Source organism: Rhinatrema bivittatum, chromosome 9, assembly GCF_901001135.1.
Source record: "Rhinatrema bivittatum chromosome 9, aRhiBiv1.1, whole genome shotgun sequence".
In the NCBI taxonomy this organism is placed as follows: domain Eukaryota; kingdom Metazoa; phylum Chordata; class Amphibia; order Gymnophiona; family Rhinatrematidae; genus Rhinatrema; species Rhinatrema bivittatum.
This window is the reverse complement of record NC_042623.1, coordinates 256338654-256358261: the sequence shown is the minus strand read 5'-3', so window position 1 is coordinate 256358261 and position 19608 is coordinate 256338654. Positions and strand designations below refer to the sequence as shown.

Here is a 19608-nt window from a genome sequence, read left to right as displayed (position 1 = left end):
TTCAAATTTCGAACATTTCATGTTCTTGGATAATTCTGATGTTTTTTCTTAATATCCTGATCATAAGGTCATCGAAGTGATATGGCCTGAAAAAATTCTCTTAGCAAGGTTTTAACTTATTAATCTTTGTGATGTATGCAAGAGCACAATAAAACCTTTTTTGCAAGCCTGACCATTGTGAGGACCTAATGATCAAGATACTATTTACTAACCATTTTTTTTTCTGTTACTATGCCCCATGATACATATTAGCTGGCTGACATTTTCAGTGATTTCTTATTGGCTAAAACTATGTGTAACAGACAGGTTCTATCCAATGTATCTTTTCAAAGGGTGGATCCCCCTTTATCCATTCATCTTGATGATAACTCTGGTCAACTTTCCTGTCTAACGGGCTTTTTAAACTAGAACATTACTTGCATTTGTTTCATCTACATAGTTAATGTGTGTTTTCTATTTTAATTGCTAGGAATATGAGCGCTTAGTGATGTTAGCTTGCCTATAGGAACAATAACCAAATTTTTCTAGAACAGGTAGATGTGAATCGGTTATTTACTCTTTCGGATAGTAGAAAGACTAGGGGGCACTCCATGAAGTTAGCATGGGGCACATTTAAAACTAATCGGAGAAAGTTCTTTTTTACTCATCGCACAATTAAACTCTGGAATTTGTTGCCAGAGGATGTGGTTAGTGCAGTTAGTGTAGCTGTGTTTAAAAAAGGATTGGATAAGTTCTTGGAGAAGTCCATTACCTGCTATTAAGTTCACTTAGAGAATAGCCACTGCCATTAGCAATGGTTACATGGAATAGACTTAGTTTTTGGGTACTTGCCAGGTTCTTATGGCCTGGATTGGCCACTGTTGGAAACAGGATGCTGGGCTTGATGGACCCTTGGTCTGACCCAGTATGGCATTTTCTTATGTTCTTATTTAATATTTGATTTACATTCTGCCTTTCTTGACTGTTGACCACTTCAAATTAGATTACATTCGTGTACTGTAGGTATTTCTTTCTTCCCCAGAAAGATTACAATCTCCGAGGCCTGTTTACTAAAGGTTTTCTCCCATTTTGTGTCTATGAGAAAAATGTTTTGTAAATAGGAACCTAAGGGGTAGATTTTAAAAAGGTGCGCGCACTACCCAGCACGCGCACATATACACCTGATTTTATAACTTGCGCACGCAGGTGCACGCAAGTTATAAAATTAGGGGTCGGTGCAATCAAGGGGGTACAATTGTTCACAATTGTGCACCATGCGCGCGCTGAGCCACGCTGCCTTACCCCATTCCCCCTGACTTTCCCACCCCTTCCCCTAACCTTTCCCCCCTAGCCCTACTCTAACCCCCCCCCCCCCCGTCCTTTGTCTTACCTTTTGCGCCTGCCTCTGGGCAGGCACAAGTTGTGTGCTCCAGCAGGCTGCCGGCACATGATCCTCCGACACAGCAGCAATGGCCGCTCTGTCGGAGGCCTCTGGCCCCGCCCCCGCCCCGCCCCCGGACTGCCTCTTTTGTAAAACCCTGGGACTTACGCGCGTTGCCAGGCCTTTTTAAAATAGACCCAGTGCGCGTAACCTTTTTAAAATCCGGCCCTAAGTTTGGACCTGAGACCATGGAGGGTGAAGTGATTTGCCCAATATCACAGGAGAATCAGTTAGGTTTAAACTTTTCTTGGGATACATTTCTCATTTGATCAATATCCATGTGTTTATATGTTTTATTATTCATTTATTAATTTAAAAAAACATGTGTTTTACATTGATCTTGTTTTTACATTTTTATGTTTGCACTTTATTAGAAATATAAAATAGGTGAAATAAAATACTGAATATATAAATGATTACTTACAATTAAGAAGAATATACTTACTTTGATTTTAATTTTGCTGCATATCCACTTTTGGAACCGGGGAATGATATATTGGTGTTCATGGTTTTTAAAAGTATACACTTCTCCAAACTTGAAAAGTTTATTATAGCAAAATGTCTAAATATGGGTTATCTGTTAAACTGAAAAAGAATAAGACAGATTCAGGTAAAGAAGTAGAGAAAAACATTTTCAGAGTAAAAATACCTTTATATAACTGGCAAAATGTTGGAATAAAGCAAGTTTGCTTACCATAAATGTTTTCGGTACATAGCAGGATGAATTAGCCATGACATGTGGTGACATCATCCAGTGGCAAAGAACAAACTTGTCTCTCCTAACTAAGAAGAAAAGTAGTCCAAGTGCCCATAATTAAAAACTCACCTTAGCTAAAAGATTCCAATTTATCCCTGACAACTGAAAAGCAGAATGTAAATACAAACAAAAAACACACTTTGAAATGTTTGAATGCTAATGCAAGAAATCTTAGTAGATGGGAGAATTAGAGTTTATAGCAGTGAATGATGACATAGACTTAATTGGGATCTCAGAGACATGGTGGAAAGAGGATAACCAATGGGATAGTGCTATAGCGGGGTACAAATTATATCGCAATGACAGAGGAGCATCTTTGTGGCGGGGTGGCGCTTTATGTCCGGGATGGCATAGATTCCAACAGGATCTGCATAAGACTAAATGTACAATCGAATCTTTCTGAGTAGAAATCCCTTCTGTGTTGAGGAAGAGAATAGTGATAGGAATTTACTACCGTCCACTTGACCAAAATGGTGAGACGGACAGTGAAATCCTAAGAGAAATTAGGGAAGCTAACCAAACTGGTAGTGCAGTAATAATGGGAGATTTCAATTACCCCAGTATTGAGTGGGTAAACGAAACATCAGGGCATGCTAGAGAGATAAAGTTCCTGGATGGAATAAATGACGGTTTTATGGAGCAACTGGTTCAGGAACCAATGAGAGAGGGAGCAATTTTAAATCTAATTCTCAGTGCAGGGCAGGGTTTGGTGAGAGAGGTAACGATGGTGGGGCTGCTTGGCAATAGTGATCATAATATGTTCAAATTTGAATTGATGAATGGAAAGGGGACAGTAAGTAAATACACGGCTCTAGCGCTAAACTTTCAAAAGGGAAACTTTAATAAAAAGAGAAAAATAGAAAAAAACTGAATGTTGAAGCCACAAAGCTAAAAAGTGTGCAACAGCTGTGGACACTGTTAAAAAATACCATCCTAGAAGTACAGTCCAGATGTATTCCATGCATTAAGAAAGGTGGATGGAAGGCAAAAAACTATTACCTACATGGTTAAAAGGTTAGGTGAAAGAGGCTATTTTAGCCAAAAGATCTTCATAAGAACTATAAGAAATTGCCATTCTGGGTCAGACCAAGAGTCCATCGATATGCAGAGCTGAATTAGCCATGTCATGTGGGATGTCTCAAACTGAGAGTTGCAGTGAAGTGTAAGCAACTCTGATCCCACCGTGGAGAGTAGATTACTGGTTGAACAGGCTACATAAAGCTGCTTGTCCAAATTTACTGTCACTTCTTCAGATGTTGTTCATATAGTAATGGGAATATAAATATGTGTACTGATGATTAAGTTGCAGCTTTGCAGATGTCTTCAGGAGTTACTGCTCACACATGGACAATGGAAGACACCACAGTTATAACTTGATACATTTTAACAGCAGTCTAATTTGTAGGCCTGCAGCTATGTAACAGTGCAGGATGCAATCCTGTTAGTCAATTTACATTTTGTGATTGCTATGCCAAGTCTGTTAGGATCATAATATATAAAGTAATGCAAAGCCTGGCAATGCGGCAGAGTTTTTCTCTTGTAGTAAGCCACATCTATTTTGCAATCCAACATATGAGGGGCTTTCTCCCATTCATATGTGTGTGGCTTCGGAAAGAAGGTAAGCAACATGATGGACTGATTAATATGGAAAGCTGATACGACTTTTGAAAGAAATTTTGGGTGGGTATGGAGAGTCACCCTATTGTGTAAGAATGCTATTATTGGGATTAGTAGCATGGGATCTTTTTAAAGTTTGGGTATTTGCTAGGTATTTATAACCTGGATTGGCCATTGTAGAAAACAGGATGATGGAATTGATAGATACTTGGTCTAACCCAATATAACAACTTCTTATGTTCTTATGCATATGTGGGGGGAAGTGAACCTGTGGGGGAAGTGAACCAATCACTGAGTTTACAGGTTGCTCTTAAAAGAATCACTACTTTTCATGTCAAGAAGCCAATTCTAATGGTTAAAAGGACAGCTTCATTAATTGAGACAAGTTATCACTCAGAACCCATGGTACCGAAGGTTTAACTTGCCATAAATCTCGATACCAATGGAAGATAAGCTGCTATGGTGCTGAGATGTACTCTTAGGTGGTAATTTTAAAAGAAGTTACATTTATAAATGTAATGTACTATCACAGAAATTTTAAAAAGCCATTTATGTATGATAAGTGCACTTACACACGAATATCCTATGGACAATTCAATGGCATATATTAAAGCAATTTTCCAAAGTCCACTTACACAGGTAGGGGCGGATTTTAAATGCCCTGCGCGCGTAAATCCGGCCGGATTTACGCGCCAGGGCCCTCGCGCTCCTATTTTGCATAGGCCGCCGGCGCGCACAGAGCCCCGGGACACGCGTAAGTCCCGGGGCTTCGTAAAAGGGGCGTGTCGGGGGGCGTTGCAGAATGACGTGGCGTTTCGGGGATGTGACGCGGCGTTTCGGGGGCGGGCCCAGGGGCGTGGCGCCGGCCCAGTGAAGAATAGGCCGAGCAGACAACCAAAAAATACCCAGATGCCTTTGCTGTACTGTGGCCTGTCAGAGGTGAATGAACTTTGAGAGACTTTCTGACTATCACAGATTCGAAGGATGTAGAAGATTTGGGAAACTGGTAAGCTCTGCACAGAAAGGCATTAATGACTGTTTGCACCACAATACAAGGAAAATCAGTTTGCATGAAACCAGGATGCAAGCTTTTGTCTTGCAGATGCATGGTTTCAATGGACAGAAACCAATTTGAAAAGAAGATCCTGAGGGTGCAGCTTTAATTAAATCCTGGTGCCACAAAACGGAATTCATGCTGAGCTTCTATTCAAAAACCAGACTTGTTACCTGTTTACACAACAAAAGAATATCAAGAGAAGAACAGAAGAACAAAAGCCAGCAAAGCCATGATTGATAAAGGAACTTTTTATGGTGGGAGGATATACAGGTTTAGTTGGTTAGGAATTCTCAGAATGGGGGGAGTGATCCTCACAAGCATTTCCTATACATGATAGATTGTCATGACAACAGCATCATGTGTTTGTGGGCGGTTACACCTTTCTGGAAGTTTCGGCAATACTGTATGTTTTAATTATAAAAGAAGGTTCTCTTCCTGTATGAGATGAGATGCTATTTATTACAGATAGATAGAGGGCATATCGCATCTCACAGGAACACTTGGTAAAGCCAAATAAATTTCAATTTGTACTATTGTACTGAGTTTGAGTGTTCTTGTTGCCCTGGCAAAGTCCAGAAATAAACACCAGGGACGTGGTCGAGGCCTCCTGACCAGCCCCTGGGTCGGGTGATGGCACGCCAGCAGTCCGCTGGCGCGCGCAGATTTACATCTGCTTTCAGCAGGCGTAAATCTGCCAACAAAGGTAAGGGGGGGGGGGTTTAGATAGGGCCGGGGGGGTGGGTTAGGTAGGGGAAGGGAGGGCGAAGGAAAGTTCCCTCCGAGGCCGCTCCGAAATCGGAGCGGCCTCGGAGGGAACAGGCAGCGCGCACTGGGCTCGGCGCGCGCAGGTTGCACAAATGTGCACCCCCTTGCGCGCGCCGACCCCGGATTTTATAAGATACACGCGTATCTTATAAAATCCAGCGTACTTTTGTTTGCGCCTGGTGCGCGAACAAAAGTACACGCGCGCGTATGTTTTTAAGATCTACCCCGTAAAGTGCATTTACACATGTAAAACCCAATTTTAAGCATGTAAATGCTTTTTAAAATCAAGCCCTTACTGAGAATGTGGCAAGGCCCAATTCAGAAATAGAGAGCTAATAGGTATGCAAATGTTTGGATTCGCAAGAAAACAGGTCCAAGGTGTTATGTTGACACCATATGGAAAACTTTCTCCATTTAATGGCTTTCTGGCAGAAACTATTATGTCCTCAAACTCTCTGGGCAAAGAGAGATCTGCAATTACTGTCAGGGTGAGGGATGAAAGATTTAGGTGGAAGGGAGTTCCTTCGTCTTGCTTAACAATGCTGGCTCTGTCCCAAAATGTATCAAAGGATGGCAGGAAAGCTGTAGAAGATATGCAAACCAAATCTGTCTGGGCCATGCTGGAGCTGTAAGGATCAGCTGAACTCGACTTCTCAGTACTTTCAGTATTGTTCTGGCTATCACTGGTATTGGTGGAAAAGTGTACATGAGGCCTTCATTCCAATTGAACAAGAAAGCATCCTGAGTAGAGCAAAACATCTCCAACTATCTGCTCTGACACAAATACTTCAGCCATTGAAAGACCCCCATAAGTCAAATAGTGTGCCAACTGTTGCATAGATCACACGTGCAGACAGAAAACTAGACTGAGATGATCCGCTTTCCAAACTTTTCATGTTGGTGAGACACGTTTTAGACAAACATAATTTTGGGACACAGTAATTCAGTCTACTAGCAAACCAGAGGTTAAAGGTTAAACGAACGAAATGTATTTCGACAATTTACATATGTTTCCTTAAATATATACATAATAAAATGTTTCACGACATAACTTATCTTGTGAAAACCTTTCATTTATATTAAAAATATATAATATTCCAAGATTAATATTATTGTTATAATTTATGAATAACAATAATAAAACAAAGTTATTGTTATTCAATTTACCTCTTTAATGAGATATATGAGCTTGATGGGATGAACACAGCTTTTGAATATTTGGTGTTAATAAAGTCCAAAGGGTCTTCTGCGTAATTTTAAAAAGCTGGCCAGTTTCACACTATAAAATTATTGATAGCCTCATTCAACTAATTATATATGGCTATGAGAGTGAAGTCTGGAATTTATAGGAAGGGACAGAATGTCAATATAAATCCTGCACCTCCAGTTCTGTAACTCTCTGCATCCACTGAAATTCCCCCAAACAATGGAGCTTGGATGTTTCCCTTACAGCTCATCATACCAGTGGCGTAGCCACGGGTGGGCCTGGGTGGGCAGGTGCCCACCCAACTTAGACCCAGGCCCACCCAACTGGCACCGGAACTGCAAGGCTGTCGCGGGATCCCATCCCCGCGACAGCGAACAAGAGAACCCACGCCTCGCGCGCCATCACGGCACACATGGGGAAGCGCTGCTGCGGCCGTATGGCCAACCGGTCTTCCTGTTCGGGGGGGGGGGGGGGGGGGGGGGGAGCGGAAGCGCCGCGCGCAGCTTCCGCTTCCTCCCCCCAATGCAGGAAGATCAGCTGCCTCTCCTGCTGCCACCCGTTCTCCTGCTATCTTCGGACCAAACAGCCCGCCGAACTTCCTGTTTGGGGGAGCAGAAGCGCCGCGCACAGCTTCCGCTTTCTCCCCCAAAGCAGGAAGATCAGCTGCCTCTCCTGCTGCCACCCGTTCTCCTGCTATCTTCGGACCAAACGGCCCGCCGAACTTCCTGTTTGGGGGAGCAGAAGCGCCGCGCACAGCTTCCGCTTTCTCCCCCAAAGCAGGAAGATCAGCTGCCTCTCCTGCTGCCACCGGCCTCCTGCTATCTTCGGGCGTCGGGCCGTACTGCCCGCCGATCTTCCTGCTTGGGGGGGGGGAGGGAGGAAGCGGACGTTGTGCGCTGCGCTTCCGCTCCCCCCCCCCCCCGACAGGAAGTTCGGCGGGCAGTACGGCCCGACGCCCGAAGATAGCAGGAGGCCGGTGGCAGCAGGAGAGGCAGCTGATCTTCCTGCTCTGGGGGAGAAAGCGGAAGCTGTGCACGTGCTTGAATGTGTATGTGTGGATGAGAATGGGAGTGTGTGTGGGTGAAAACTGGAGCCTGGGTGTGTATGTGGGTGAATGGGAGCTCGAATGTGTGTATGTGTGGTTGAGAATGGGAGCCTGGGTTTGTGGGTGGGTGAGAATGGGAGCTTGAATGTGTGTATATATGGGTGAGAATGAGAGCCTGGGTTTGTGTGGGTGGGTGAGAATGGAAGCTTGAATATGTGGATAAGAATGGGTGGTTGAATGTGTGTATGTGTGGGTGAGAATGGGAGCTTGAATATGTGTGGGTGAGACTGGGAGCATGGGTTTGTGGGTGAGAATAGGAGTCTGGGTTTATGTGTGTGGGTTAGAATGGGTGCCTGGATGTGCGTCTGTGTGTGTGCATAAGAATATAAGCCTGGGGAGGGGTGAGAAAGTGAGAACTTGAATGTGAGCTTGGGGGGGGGAGAGCATATGAGAGTGACAGCTTGAGTGTGTGAGAGGGAGTCTGTGAGAGAAAGCGTGTATGTGTGTGTGTGTGGAAGGGAAGAAGACAGTAATAGAAGAAAGACACTGAAAAGGAATTAGGAAATGAGCTATAAGGGAAAAAATGGGAAAAAGAGACCAGGACCTGATTAGAAAAATACAAAGATCAGACAACAAAGGTAAAAATATATATCTATATTTTGAGATGTTAGCAATTTAAATATAAGCAACACAACCGCTCTCTTAAAATTTATGGACAGGTAGGAGCCGTGTATAAAATCGTAATAATAAGAAGGCTAAAGTACCACAAATCACCGTGAATTATGTTTGTATTATTAAGTAAACCTCATACTTAGGCGTAGATGTGAATGCTATGCTGCATAATTTGGCATTATTTATCAGTAAAAAAACAACTAGTAGACCTGCATGCCTACAGCCCACCCATGTTAACCTTGTGCCCACCCAAAAAATCAATTCTGGCTACGCCACTGCATCATACTAAAAGATATTTTCAAATGCTGGTGTCACCTCACAGTAACAGCAGCACAAACACCTTCCACTGCCAGGCACATTGTGAACTAAAATAAAACCTCGCAAAAAAGACACTCAAAATCTATACTGCAATCCCATTGTAATATAACAGTAATAACACCAAGGACTCAAACAACAATAACCCTACCTGTGAAAAAGCAAGGGTAAATATTACACTGGATCCTAGAATACCAATACACCACCTACTGAGGAAACAAAACAAACCAGATTGCTATAGATCCCTATGCTAGCAGAATCTCTCATAATGGTCACAAACACAGAGCAGAGACAGACCCTCACCAAATACAGAATACAAAAAAAGGAGCACAAATTAGACAAAAGCTGAAATGGAAACCCCAAGAAGCCAGACTCTGTGTATTAACAATGGAAAAACAGAACCACCATTCCTCATAAAACAAATAAAATCAAGAAACATAAAGCATCAGTTATAATAGTAAAACCATACTAATAAAAGAATATTTTAAAACTACTGATAAATAGAATTTCTATTAATTAAAATCATATACATTTTTTACAATTTCCCAAACACCAATAAAATATTTCAAAACAGCACATATATCAAATAACACCCAATAATTAAAACTAATAAGGATTTTAAAAAGCCCCTGCTGTCCATACGTGGGAGCTCTTGATTTCCAGTCACCCTGATATTGTCCAGGATTAGGAGGTTATCCTCTCTCACACAGACTCACATGTCCATTCTCTCTCACACATACACTGTCACATACATACACATTCATGCTCTTATACCCATCATAACCTCTCGCTCTCACAGACACTGACACACTCTCAGGCTCTAAGACACTCTCTCCCCCTCCACACACACCCCCCACACAAACTCTTACTCCCCTGGATTTTCTCATACACACTCTCTCTGGCTCCCTCACATACACACAAACACACACACCCAGGCAAGTTCCCAATCATTCTCACACAAACACACACACCCAGGCAAGTTCCCAATCATTCTCACACAAACACACACACCCAGGCAAGCTTCCAGTCACTCTCACACACTGAAACTGACCCCCAGGCAGGCTCCCATTCATTTTCACACCACTCCCTCACCATCCCCCCAGGCATGCACACATTCATTCTCACACACACACATATACTACACACAGGCCGGCATCTATTCTCACACATACAAACCCCAGGAAGACACCCATACATACTCATACACAGACACACCCTCAGGCAGGCACCCATGCATTCACACATATACACCCCCAGGCAGACTCCCATTCATACACATGCACACACTAAAGGCAGACCCCCTTTCTTTCTTTTGCCAGCAACCTCAGAGCCTCTCTCATTCCTCTGCTGCCACTGTCACTGATGCCGCATGGCTATTGGGGAGGCGCTGATTGCTGCTATTGGCACTGAAGCCCATTCTGCTGCCTCCTCTGTGCAGGCCCCGTGGGTTTCCACTTCCTCCATGTTGATCTCGTACATTGTGAGATCCGCATAGAGAAAGTGCTACTCTTGCACATTACCAAAGATTACATGTGCCAATCAGTAAAAAGTAATTTTTTTCTTTTTTTTTACCTTTGCTGTCTGATCTTAGTTTTCTAATCGGTTGGTCACAGGCTTTTTTGTTCCACCTCCCCTTTCTTATTTTTTTTGCCAATTCCTTTCATATTGTCTTTTTTTCTATTTCTTTTCTCTCCATCTATCTTCTTCCCTCAAACGTTCAGTCAGGTTCTCATTCTCACATGCTTTCTCTCTCTCTCTCTCTCTCTCTCTCACACAGGCTCTCAGTCTCACATGCTCTCTCTCATACATTCATTCATAGTCTCTCTCTTGCACATCCTGTCTGACTCTCACACACCCAGGCTCTCTCTCACTCCCACATGCTGTCTTGCTCAAGCACAGGCTCTCACTATCACATGCTGTCTCTGCAAACATTCAGGTCCTCACTCCCACACCCAATCTCTCAACGCACCTCATACACGCACACAATCTCTCAACTCATCTCATACACACACTCTACGGGCCCTCAGCCTCTCTCTTGCCTCTGGGCCTCCTCTTCACGGGTCGCTGCAGGACGGGCTCTGCAGCGGCCCTGATCTTCTCGGGCCGATCGCAGCAGCGGCGGCCCTGATCTTTTCGGACCGATCCACGGTGGGGGCCCTGATCTTTTCGGACCGATCCGCGGTGGGGGCCCTGATCTTTTCGGACCGATCCGTGGTGGGGGCCCTGCTACTGGGCCTCCTCCTCTTCTCGCACGCTGTAACAACGCTGCTCCTCTTCTGCACGCGGCTGATGCGCCTCCCCCTTTCTGCCCGTGCGGCTCCGACAACATTTTCCTTCCGGGGCCGCGTGCATCTGCACATTTCGACGTGACCTTGTTCTTCGGGCTGTGGTGAGGTGAGCTCCACCATGGTCCTACCGATCTTCCTGCTGTGTGTCTGCGGCACACAGCACAGCGATTCTTTACTGCTCAGCCGCCAGTGGGATGAGGTCCACCGGCGGCCGCATTGGCTCCCACTTGCCAGTGTGTCACGTGCACCGGGGTTGCGCGGCACACTGCAGGCGACACACTAAAGTGTCGCGACACACACTTTGGAAAGCTCTGTGTTGGAGATCCCTGGACAATAGCTTGATTCTTGCACGTCCACTCCCATATCCTTAGCGCTTCCTTGCAGAGAGTCTATGACCCTATGCCTCCCTGTTTGTTGATATGAAACATGACCACTTTGTTGGTTTGTAAATATTCTTCCCTTGGAGATGTGTGAAAGTCGACAGAATCTGATTGCTCTCAGTTCCCACAGAGTGATCTGAAAATGTCTTATTCGAGAGATCAAGTCCCTTGGGTTTGAAAAGATCCCATGTGGGTACCCCATCCTTTTGAGGAGGAGTCCATCACTAAGGTTACTTAATGGCGGAGAGAGTGGAGCAGAGCTCCTCCTTGAACACCATGCGGGTTAGCCACCAGCATAATTCCTGTTTCATATCTCTGGAAATTTGTGCTGTATATGTCAAGGGTTGAGTTAGTTGACAACACAGACACCACTGCAGGTGACAGATATGAAAGTGGATTTATCATCACCTGTTTCTGATCACACTTTTCCACCAAGTTCAAAAGCGTGTGAAATGGAACTGTGTTACAGAGATAGAGATTGAACTACATAGAAACACAGTTGATTTACAAAGAACTGGAGTTATAACGGGATCAAGTAACAGTAAAAAAATTAACAGTAGGCTATAATATATATTTATTTATTTATTTAAAAGTATTTATATACTTTTATCAAAATGGATTACAAAAAGTAATATAAAATAAAAGAGAGATTAGAAAATAAATTAAAAAGAATAAAAATTACACAAAATTGGTATAATGTTGTGTTATGGCAGCCGGCCACGGGGCCTTGAGCCAGCTACACTCACCACCCTCGGCAGTCCTGGTCTCCTCAGCGGCTCCCCGGGCCGCTGCTGCCCTCTCCTAAAGCGGCAAGGAACCGACAAGGCCGCGCTGCCAGCCCCAGCTCCTGTTAGGCGTGCATGCACAGCTCCGCCCCCAAGTTAAAGGGGCCACAGCAGGAAAAGGCCTCCTGTGACCCGGATGCTCTTCAGGGCCACCATCACTACTTAAGGCAGCTCCTGCTGCCCAAGCTTTGCCTCAGCAACAGATCTCATTCCTTGGAGTTGCTAGTTGCTCTGCAGTTCCTGTCTCCATGCCTCCTTGTCTCCGTGTCTTCAGTTCCAGCCTCCGTGCCTTCAGTTCCAGCCTCCATGTCTTCCAACTCCGTCTTCATGTGTTCCTGTTCCCTCAATTTGCTTCTCTAGTTTCGACTCATTCTTGGATTCCACCTTGCCTGCTGCCTGCCCCGACCTTTGGCCCGTCTTTGAATTCTCCTGCCTGCTGCCAGCCTCGACCCTGGTACTTTTGACTCTGTCTTACCTCTCGACTTCAGACCCGCTCCTGCCCTGCCGGCCCTTGCACCAAAGGGCTCAACCTGTGGGGAACGAGGGCTGGTAAAGGTCCTGTTGGGTCTCCATCTCCAGCGTCCGCCTCCTGATGGCAAGGGCCTGTGGGAAGCCCCTCTAAAGGAAGCACCAACCTCGTCTCAGCCCATGGGTCCACCAATTGCGCGGCAGCAGTCGGTGGACCCTTGGGCTGGTGGATCAGCATAAAGTTGGGTTGACAGTTTGGTAAGATGTGCAGGGGCTGATGCTTGAAGAATAAGACCCAGATGCAGTTCAACGGTCTCAGGAAACAACCAATATGCAAAGCCTTTGATTTTAATTTTTTTTCCTGCATTGTAGGATGGATCACAGGAGTCTGGGCTTTTAGCTTTGGAGGAGTAGAAAAAATGTATGCTTTGATGACATCTTTGAGACCACTTGTTTTGATGGCACAGAGTGACCTTGCTTCGAATGTGTCAAAGCTGTCGGTGCTGAACAGGAGTGCATAAATAGCGCATATATGGATGGTAGCAGAATTTCATGCATCGATAGCATACCAATACCATTCATCAGTGCACCACACATCAGTGCTGGTGGCGGTACCAATGCACCGTGCTTGGAAGGCCTGTGCGTCAGAGTAGGAGATGATGAAGGCCTATACTTTTTCAACACTAGCTGCCTCGATGGCTCTGCAGAATGACATGGCTTCTTCTTCAATGCAGGGCAAGCAGCATTATTTGACCCTGATGCTTCGGCCTGTTTTGTTGATGGGGGAATTTCGAAGAGCTCATGCTGAACTCTTGTCCCGGCAATGCAGACAATGCTGCACTGACCAGAACAGCTATCGAATAGCTTCTTCTAAATTGTAAAGTTGAGGTGGTGAGAGCTGTTCACCTGTCTAGAGTGAATGGTTTTAAATTTTGCATGCAGTCATAAATGTATTATACCGTATAGTTTTTAAAACCACTAAGGTTGGCTTCTTTTTGCTGGACATCTTGAGGATATACTACCTAAAAACCCACACCATTAAAGCAAACTTTAACTTTTTTCTTTTTTTGTGTATTTTTTGTATATTTGTCACCTTTATGTTTATATATGCAATATACCTGTGTGTTTCACACTTAACTGTGTGCCATATTATTTAAAAAATGTTATTGATGTTGCTTTTAAAAATATTTAATAGGTGTACGGTAACGCTTCATAAAACTCAAGGAACACTAACCCTTAGTGCCTTGTTCCATTCTTTAGTTTAATCATAAGCACCACCATCCACCCTTTAATTTTTTATTTATTGAATTCCTTAAAAATGTCTTTTTTAAATTATCTCTTTAAATTATGCTTCTTATTAGTTTCTGGAAGTCAGTGTGAAAACACAAGTTACGAACAGAGAGTGTCAGGTCGCCAATGATTTAAGCCGGGAGCTCAAACTGCAAAAGCACTTATCTTAGCGTATAGTATCCTTGTAAGAGGTAGTCCTTTGGCGGCACTTGCCCCAACATGGCCTGGTTTCGATTGCTCTTCTTCAGGGGAAGCCACTCTCTTGCTGTACCCTATAGCACAACATTTAATGTCCATTAATTTAGACTTCTCACGAGCTCGTCTTCACACTGCTCACTCCACACTCCTCTTCAAAAGATGGCGGACCCGCTCTCCTCTGTTCGGCGTCCCGGTTTAAAGGGACTCCATCACGTGACTGTAGGCATGGCTAAACGAAGAATCCTCCCCTTTCAACCAAATTAAGAGGAGAGACAGCCAATCGATCTGATCATTCAACCCAGCAGGCATTTCTGTTTTTAATGTGAAAACCCAAAATTGTTCCCTCTGGTTCAGTATGGACCCTACATCCTCCCACTCGGATCTTGTTGTAATTTGTTCAATTATAGTCCATTTAAGGTCCTCGAACATTTATCCATGTTCCGTACAATGGTTAACCAAAGGGGCTGTAATAACCCTATTGTTGATACGAGACCTGTGCTCCATAAGACGGGTTTTAATAGGTCTGCTCGTACGTCCTACATAAACTTTGAAACATTTACAGACAATGGCATATACCACATTTCTTGATAAACAATTAGTCATAGATTTATGTATAACTTTATAACCAGTGTTCACATCAGTCCAGCTGTTACCTTCAACAGTGTTAAAACACAATGAACATGTCCCACACTGTTTATATTCACCATTTTTGCTCAATAAATGATCATCCCTTGTCAAACTGGCACGGACTACTTTGTCCCTTATATTGGAACCACGACTGGTTGCAAAAAGCGGGAGATCCGCAAAAATATTATGGAGACCCAAAACGTGCTAATGCCTTCTAACAGAATTAATCAATGGCACCGTAGATGTGCTCTGTTGTATTACAAAAACCAATTGTTCCTGTGGTGCCCTTTGCCGGTATGAAAGGAGCTGAGCTCTATCACTGTATTTTGATCTCTTGTACGCCCGTCTGATGACCTTCAATGGATATCTTCGATCCTTAAATTTCTTGGTAAGGAGTCTAGCTTATTTCTCAAACTCAGTGTCAGACGAACAAATTCTCCTGATTCTGAAAAATTGTGATACTGGAAGACCCTTTTTAAAGGCTGTAGAATGATGGCTGTGGTATCGTAACAAATTGTTCTTATCTGTGGGCTTCCTGTTTACAGTGGTGAAAATATGTCCCATCTTTATTTCAATCACTACATCCAAAAATACGATTCTAGAATCACTGTGTTGAAAAGTAAATTTCAAATTTTGGTCCACATTGTTAATACAAGATTTAAAACTCTCCAAATTTTCTTGTGTATCTCTCCAAACTATGAAGATGTCATCTATGTACCTGTACCATGCCCCAATCATGGACCACCATGGGGACAAGTAAATGACTTTTTCTTCAAAGTTAGCCACAAACAAGTTCGCGACTGCCGATGCCAAAGAGGAACCCATGGGGATGCCATGGTTCTGGTGGTAAAACTGCCCTTCAAAACTGAAATAGTTGTTGAATATCACAAATTCTATCAATTCACTCAATAATTCAGCTTTAATCCTTTTTGGTCCTCTGTGTTGTAATACTGCCTCATTCACAATGTCTGCAGCTAATCGTTGGGGGATGTATGTATACAGAGAAACAATGTCCATAGTCATTAAAATGACAGGACCACCCTCGATCTGTATTTCTCCCAATTTATTGAGAAAATGGATGGTATCCTTCAGATATGAATGTTGCATTTGCACCAAGGTTGTAAAAATTTGTCAACAAAAATTGCTGGAGGTTCCAAAACTGAACCCTTCAATGACACAATGGGTCGAATTGGAGAATCATTTAAATTTTTATGAATCTTTGGAAGGCCATAAATAATTGGAATTCTTGGGTGATCCACTATCAAAAAAATTTTTTCTTTGTCCGTAAGTGTCTTAACTGAAGAAACCAGCCCTTTAATCTGCTCAATTAATCCCTTCGTAGGATCTTCCAATATAACACTGTATGTGACCGCATCGTTGAGATGATCCATCATTTTTGCTTTATAAACTTCCTTATCCAATATCACAGTTGCCCCCCCCTTATCGGCGGGTTTTATCACCAGATTATCACAATCGCTTAAATCTCTTAATGCTATTCGTTGTTCTACTGTGAGATTGCAAAATGTTTTTCCAGGAGACTGTTCAAACACCTCAATGTCCCGAAGGACCAAATCCCTGAAAGTGGCCACATAAGTGTCAATGGGACCAGGGGGATTCCACTTTGATTTACCCCTTACAATAGATGGGTCCTGTACCCCCAAATCTCCCTGAAAGTATAATCGGAGGTTCAATTTTCTAATGAATCGATGTAAAGAAATTCTACAATCAAAAGACTTGTGAAAATTTGTGGGAACAAACGAGAGCCCATTCTCTAGAACTGATGTCTGGACTGGACTAAGGAGATAACTGGACAAGTTGACTATAGCCGTTGATTCCTGGAGCTCTGACGAGTCTCCCTTGTGTATCTGGAATCCCCCGGTTCTTTGAACCGTTCTTTCTTTGGAGGAAATTGCCGCGATTTTGCTTTGTCCTTTTTTATAATACCCCCTTCGGTTAAAAAAGGCCTAGTGCGGTTGCTATCTTCAGTGGATTCAAGTTCGACTGATCCACTGGAACTATCGCTTGATGAAAACGGAAACCGTACCTTCTTCTGGTTGCCGCTGTTCTTACCCTCTTTCTTTTTATCTGTCCAGTTATACACGTTATTACTAGCATAGTCCCCTTGATCCCTTTTGATTTTACCAATTTTTACCTCCTTAATTTCACCCCGAAATTCATCCAGTTCTTTCTTGAAATCATTCAATTTCTGCTCAAATTCAGTTAACTTATTTTCCGTTGTGGCTGCTTCCTTCAGGTCTTTCTCAATGTCCAGAATTTCATGGTTAAGCTCTTCATTACATCTGCTCGTTCTGTTGACTTTAAGTAGCATCAAATCTAAAGAGCACTTGTTCAAGATAGCTATCCAAGTGCCCACAAACTTTTCGTCATCAGAAAAAAGCATGGGAACCTTATGTATTCTTAATCCCCGAGGGATGATCTCCTGTTTAATGTACTCTACCAATGTCACTCCATGTACTTCAGACCGGATCAATTTTTTATTCAGTCGTAAATAATCATCCCAACGTTGACTATCAGTTGGAATTAATGCCTCTGATAACAACAACGTTTGTTTCTTAACCTCTGCAACTTGATCCAATGAAAAACTGAACACGTTGTGCCATGTCTCCATGATGGATGTTAATTATAGGCTAATTAAATGTGGAACAATATTTGACAAACAATCCTGTGTATTATCCACTAAAGTGGGGATAAATCCAATAATATACTACCTAAATCTTCAGGAGGCAAGAAATGTCTTCCTCTTTTTTTCTTTTTTGTAGCATTGAGAAGTGCCATTGTGGGTGCTGTTGAGGCAGCGAGGTAACTAAGAAGTTAAAAAGAAGAACTTTTGAAGAAAAATTACAAGATTGAGAGAAAATATACAGAGAGATCAAGTACATGCCTGTGCTGTGCTCAGATAAAAGATGATCAAGGAGGCTCATGAGGCAACACCTGCACAGGAACTCCTGAACATTCTCAGCAGAGCTAAAAGCTCTACTAGCTAGGAGAGACTAGCCTGGTGTTGCCGGATGACATCACCCACATCAAAGCTAATTCAGCCTGGCTTAAAAACAATGGAAAAAAGCAAGTTTGCTTACCATAAATAGCAGGATGAATTAGACATGATCTGTGGGTGATGTAATCCAGGAGCACTGAATAGAACTGTCTGTCCAAGCTAGTAGAGCTTTGAGTTCTACTGAGCATGTGCAGGAGTTCTCACACAGGCATTGCCTCAGTGTCTCCTCAGTCTGTTTCAAAGCTGTCATGAGGATAGTCTGCTATCCAGAGAGGAGGGCAGGCAAGCATCTCATGTCAAATTCGTCCTATCTACAGCAGGGCTTCTCAAACCTGTCCTGGGGACCCCAGAGCCAGTTGGGTTTTCAGGATATCCTGAAAACCAGACTGGCTGAGGGGTCCCCAGGATAGGATTGGGAAGCTCTGATCTACAGAAAATACTGTTTATGGTAAGCAAACTTGCTTATTTCCATCCATAAGCACAGCTGAAATTAGACAACCTGCTGGAATCCCAAGTTGATGGCTGCAGTGGAGCATTTTCTTATAAGCAATCCAGACTCCACCATGGATAGCAGACTATTTTTGTACCAAATGGAGCAGCATCGCCCTTCCTACTGCACAATCCATGGAAGCCAAGGTATCTAGGCAGTAGTGGGAAGTGAATTTATCTACCAAAGACCAGGTAGCTGTTTTATAAATGTCTTCAATTGTGCAAGGGAGGAAGCTGTTGCTCATATCTTGTGTACTCTGACTGGATTTGTGAGATTGAGTCTGGCAGCTGCAAAACAATGTTGAAATCAGCTTGTAATCCAATAGGAAAGTGTTATTTTGATCACAGCTGTGCCAAATCTGTTAGGATCATATGATATAAACAGTTGGGATGCTTTTTTGTGAGATTGTATCCATTGTTTATAGTAAGCTAGAGCTCTTTTGCAGTCCAGTGTATGCAATGTTATGTCACCCTCATAAGCATAAGGTCTTGGGAAGAAAGTAGGAAGCACTATTAACTACTACTTTTGGCAGGAATTTGGGGTGTGTTATGAGTACCATATTTTTGCGCACATAACCTGTGGTGTATACAAGTTTTTACATTCAAGAAGTCGCTGATTTGGGGTAAACAAGGACGTGGTTTATTCTCGTTTTTACATTAAGTGTGTACCTTGGGCAATATAGTACATGCTACAAAAAAAAAAAAAAAAAATATATATATATATATATATATACACATTCTGTTTTTTCCATTAAAATGGAGGAAACTAATTAACATCCCTAGAGTTATATATCAACCAAATGCAGCTTTGTTAGTATGTGGTATATGTGTGGGGTACACATGGGTGCAAGTTATGCATCAATTTACATCCGGTAGGACTACTTTTACACAGGATGTACAATGGAACAGGGTTTAAACATGTGTGGTGTATTTACGTGAAAATATGGTACAACCTTATGAAAAAATTGCAAGTAAGGAAGGTAATGAACCAGCGCTTGTAATTCACTGAATCGAAGAATAGATTAACAGCTACCAGAAAAAGTACCTTCCAGGTCAAACATTTAGGGATACAGTTTCTAAAAGCTCGAACAGAACTTACATCAGGTGAGGAAGGACTACATTGATGCCCAAGACACCGGTGGTTTCCGAAGTGGCAGGTGCAGATGTAATAGACCTTTCATGAACTTTGAAACTAGAGGATGCATGGAAATA

General features: G+C 43.1%; 1 protein-coding gene across 16 annotated transcripts in view; it reads right to left on the bottom strand.

Annotated features, from left to right (window-relative positions):
- ZBBX (zinc finger B-box domain containing) overlaps nucleotides 1-19608 on the bottom strand; it is an 881823-nt gene that overhangs the window by 815521 nt on the left and 46694 nt on the right. For 15 of the 16 annotated variants that reach the window (XM_029616113.1, XM_029616112.1, XM_029616111.1 and 12 more), the window contains one exon: nucleotides 1866-2005. In XM_029616113.1, the coding sequence (XP_029471973.1) occupies nucleotides 1866-1927 (62 nt within the window). In that variant the 5' untranslated portion in view covers nucleotides 1928-2005. Of the gene's footprint in view, nucleotides 1-1865; nucleotides 2006-2114; nucleotides 2144-19608 lie in introns of those variants that run through there. The other variant, XM_029616114.1, reaches the window with a different exon arrangement.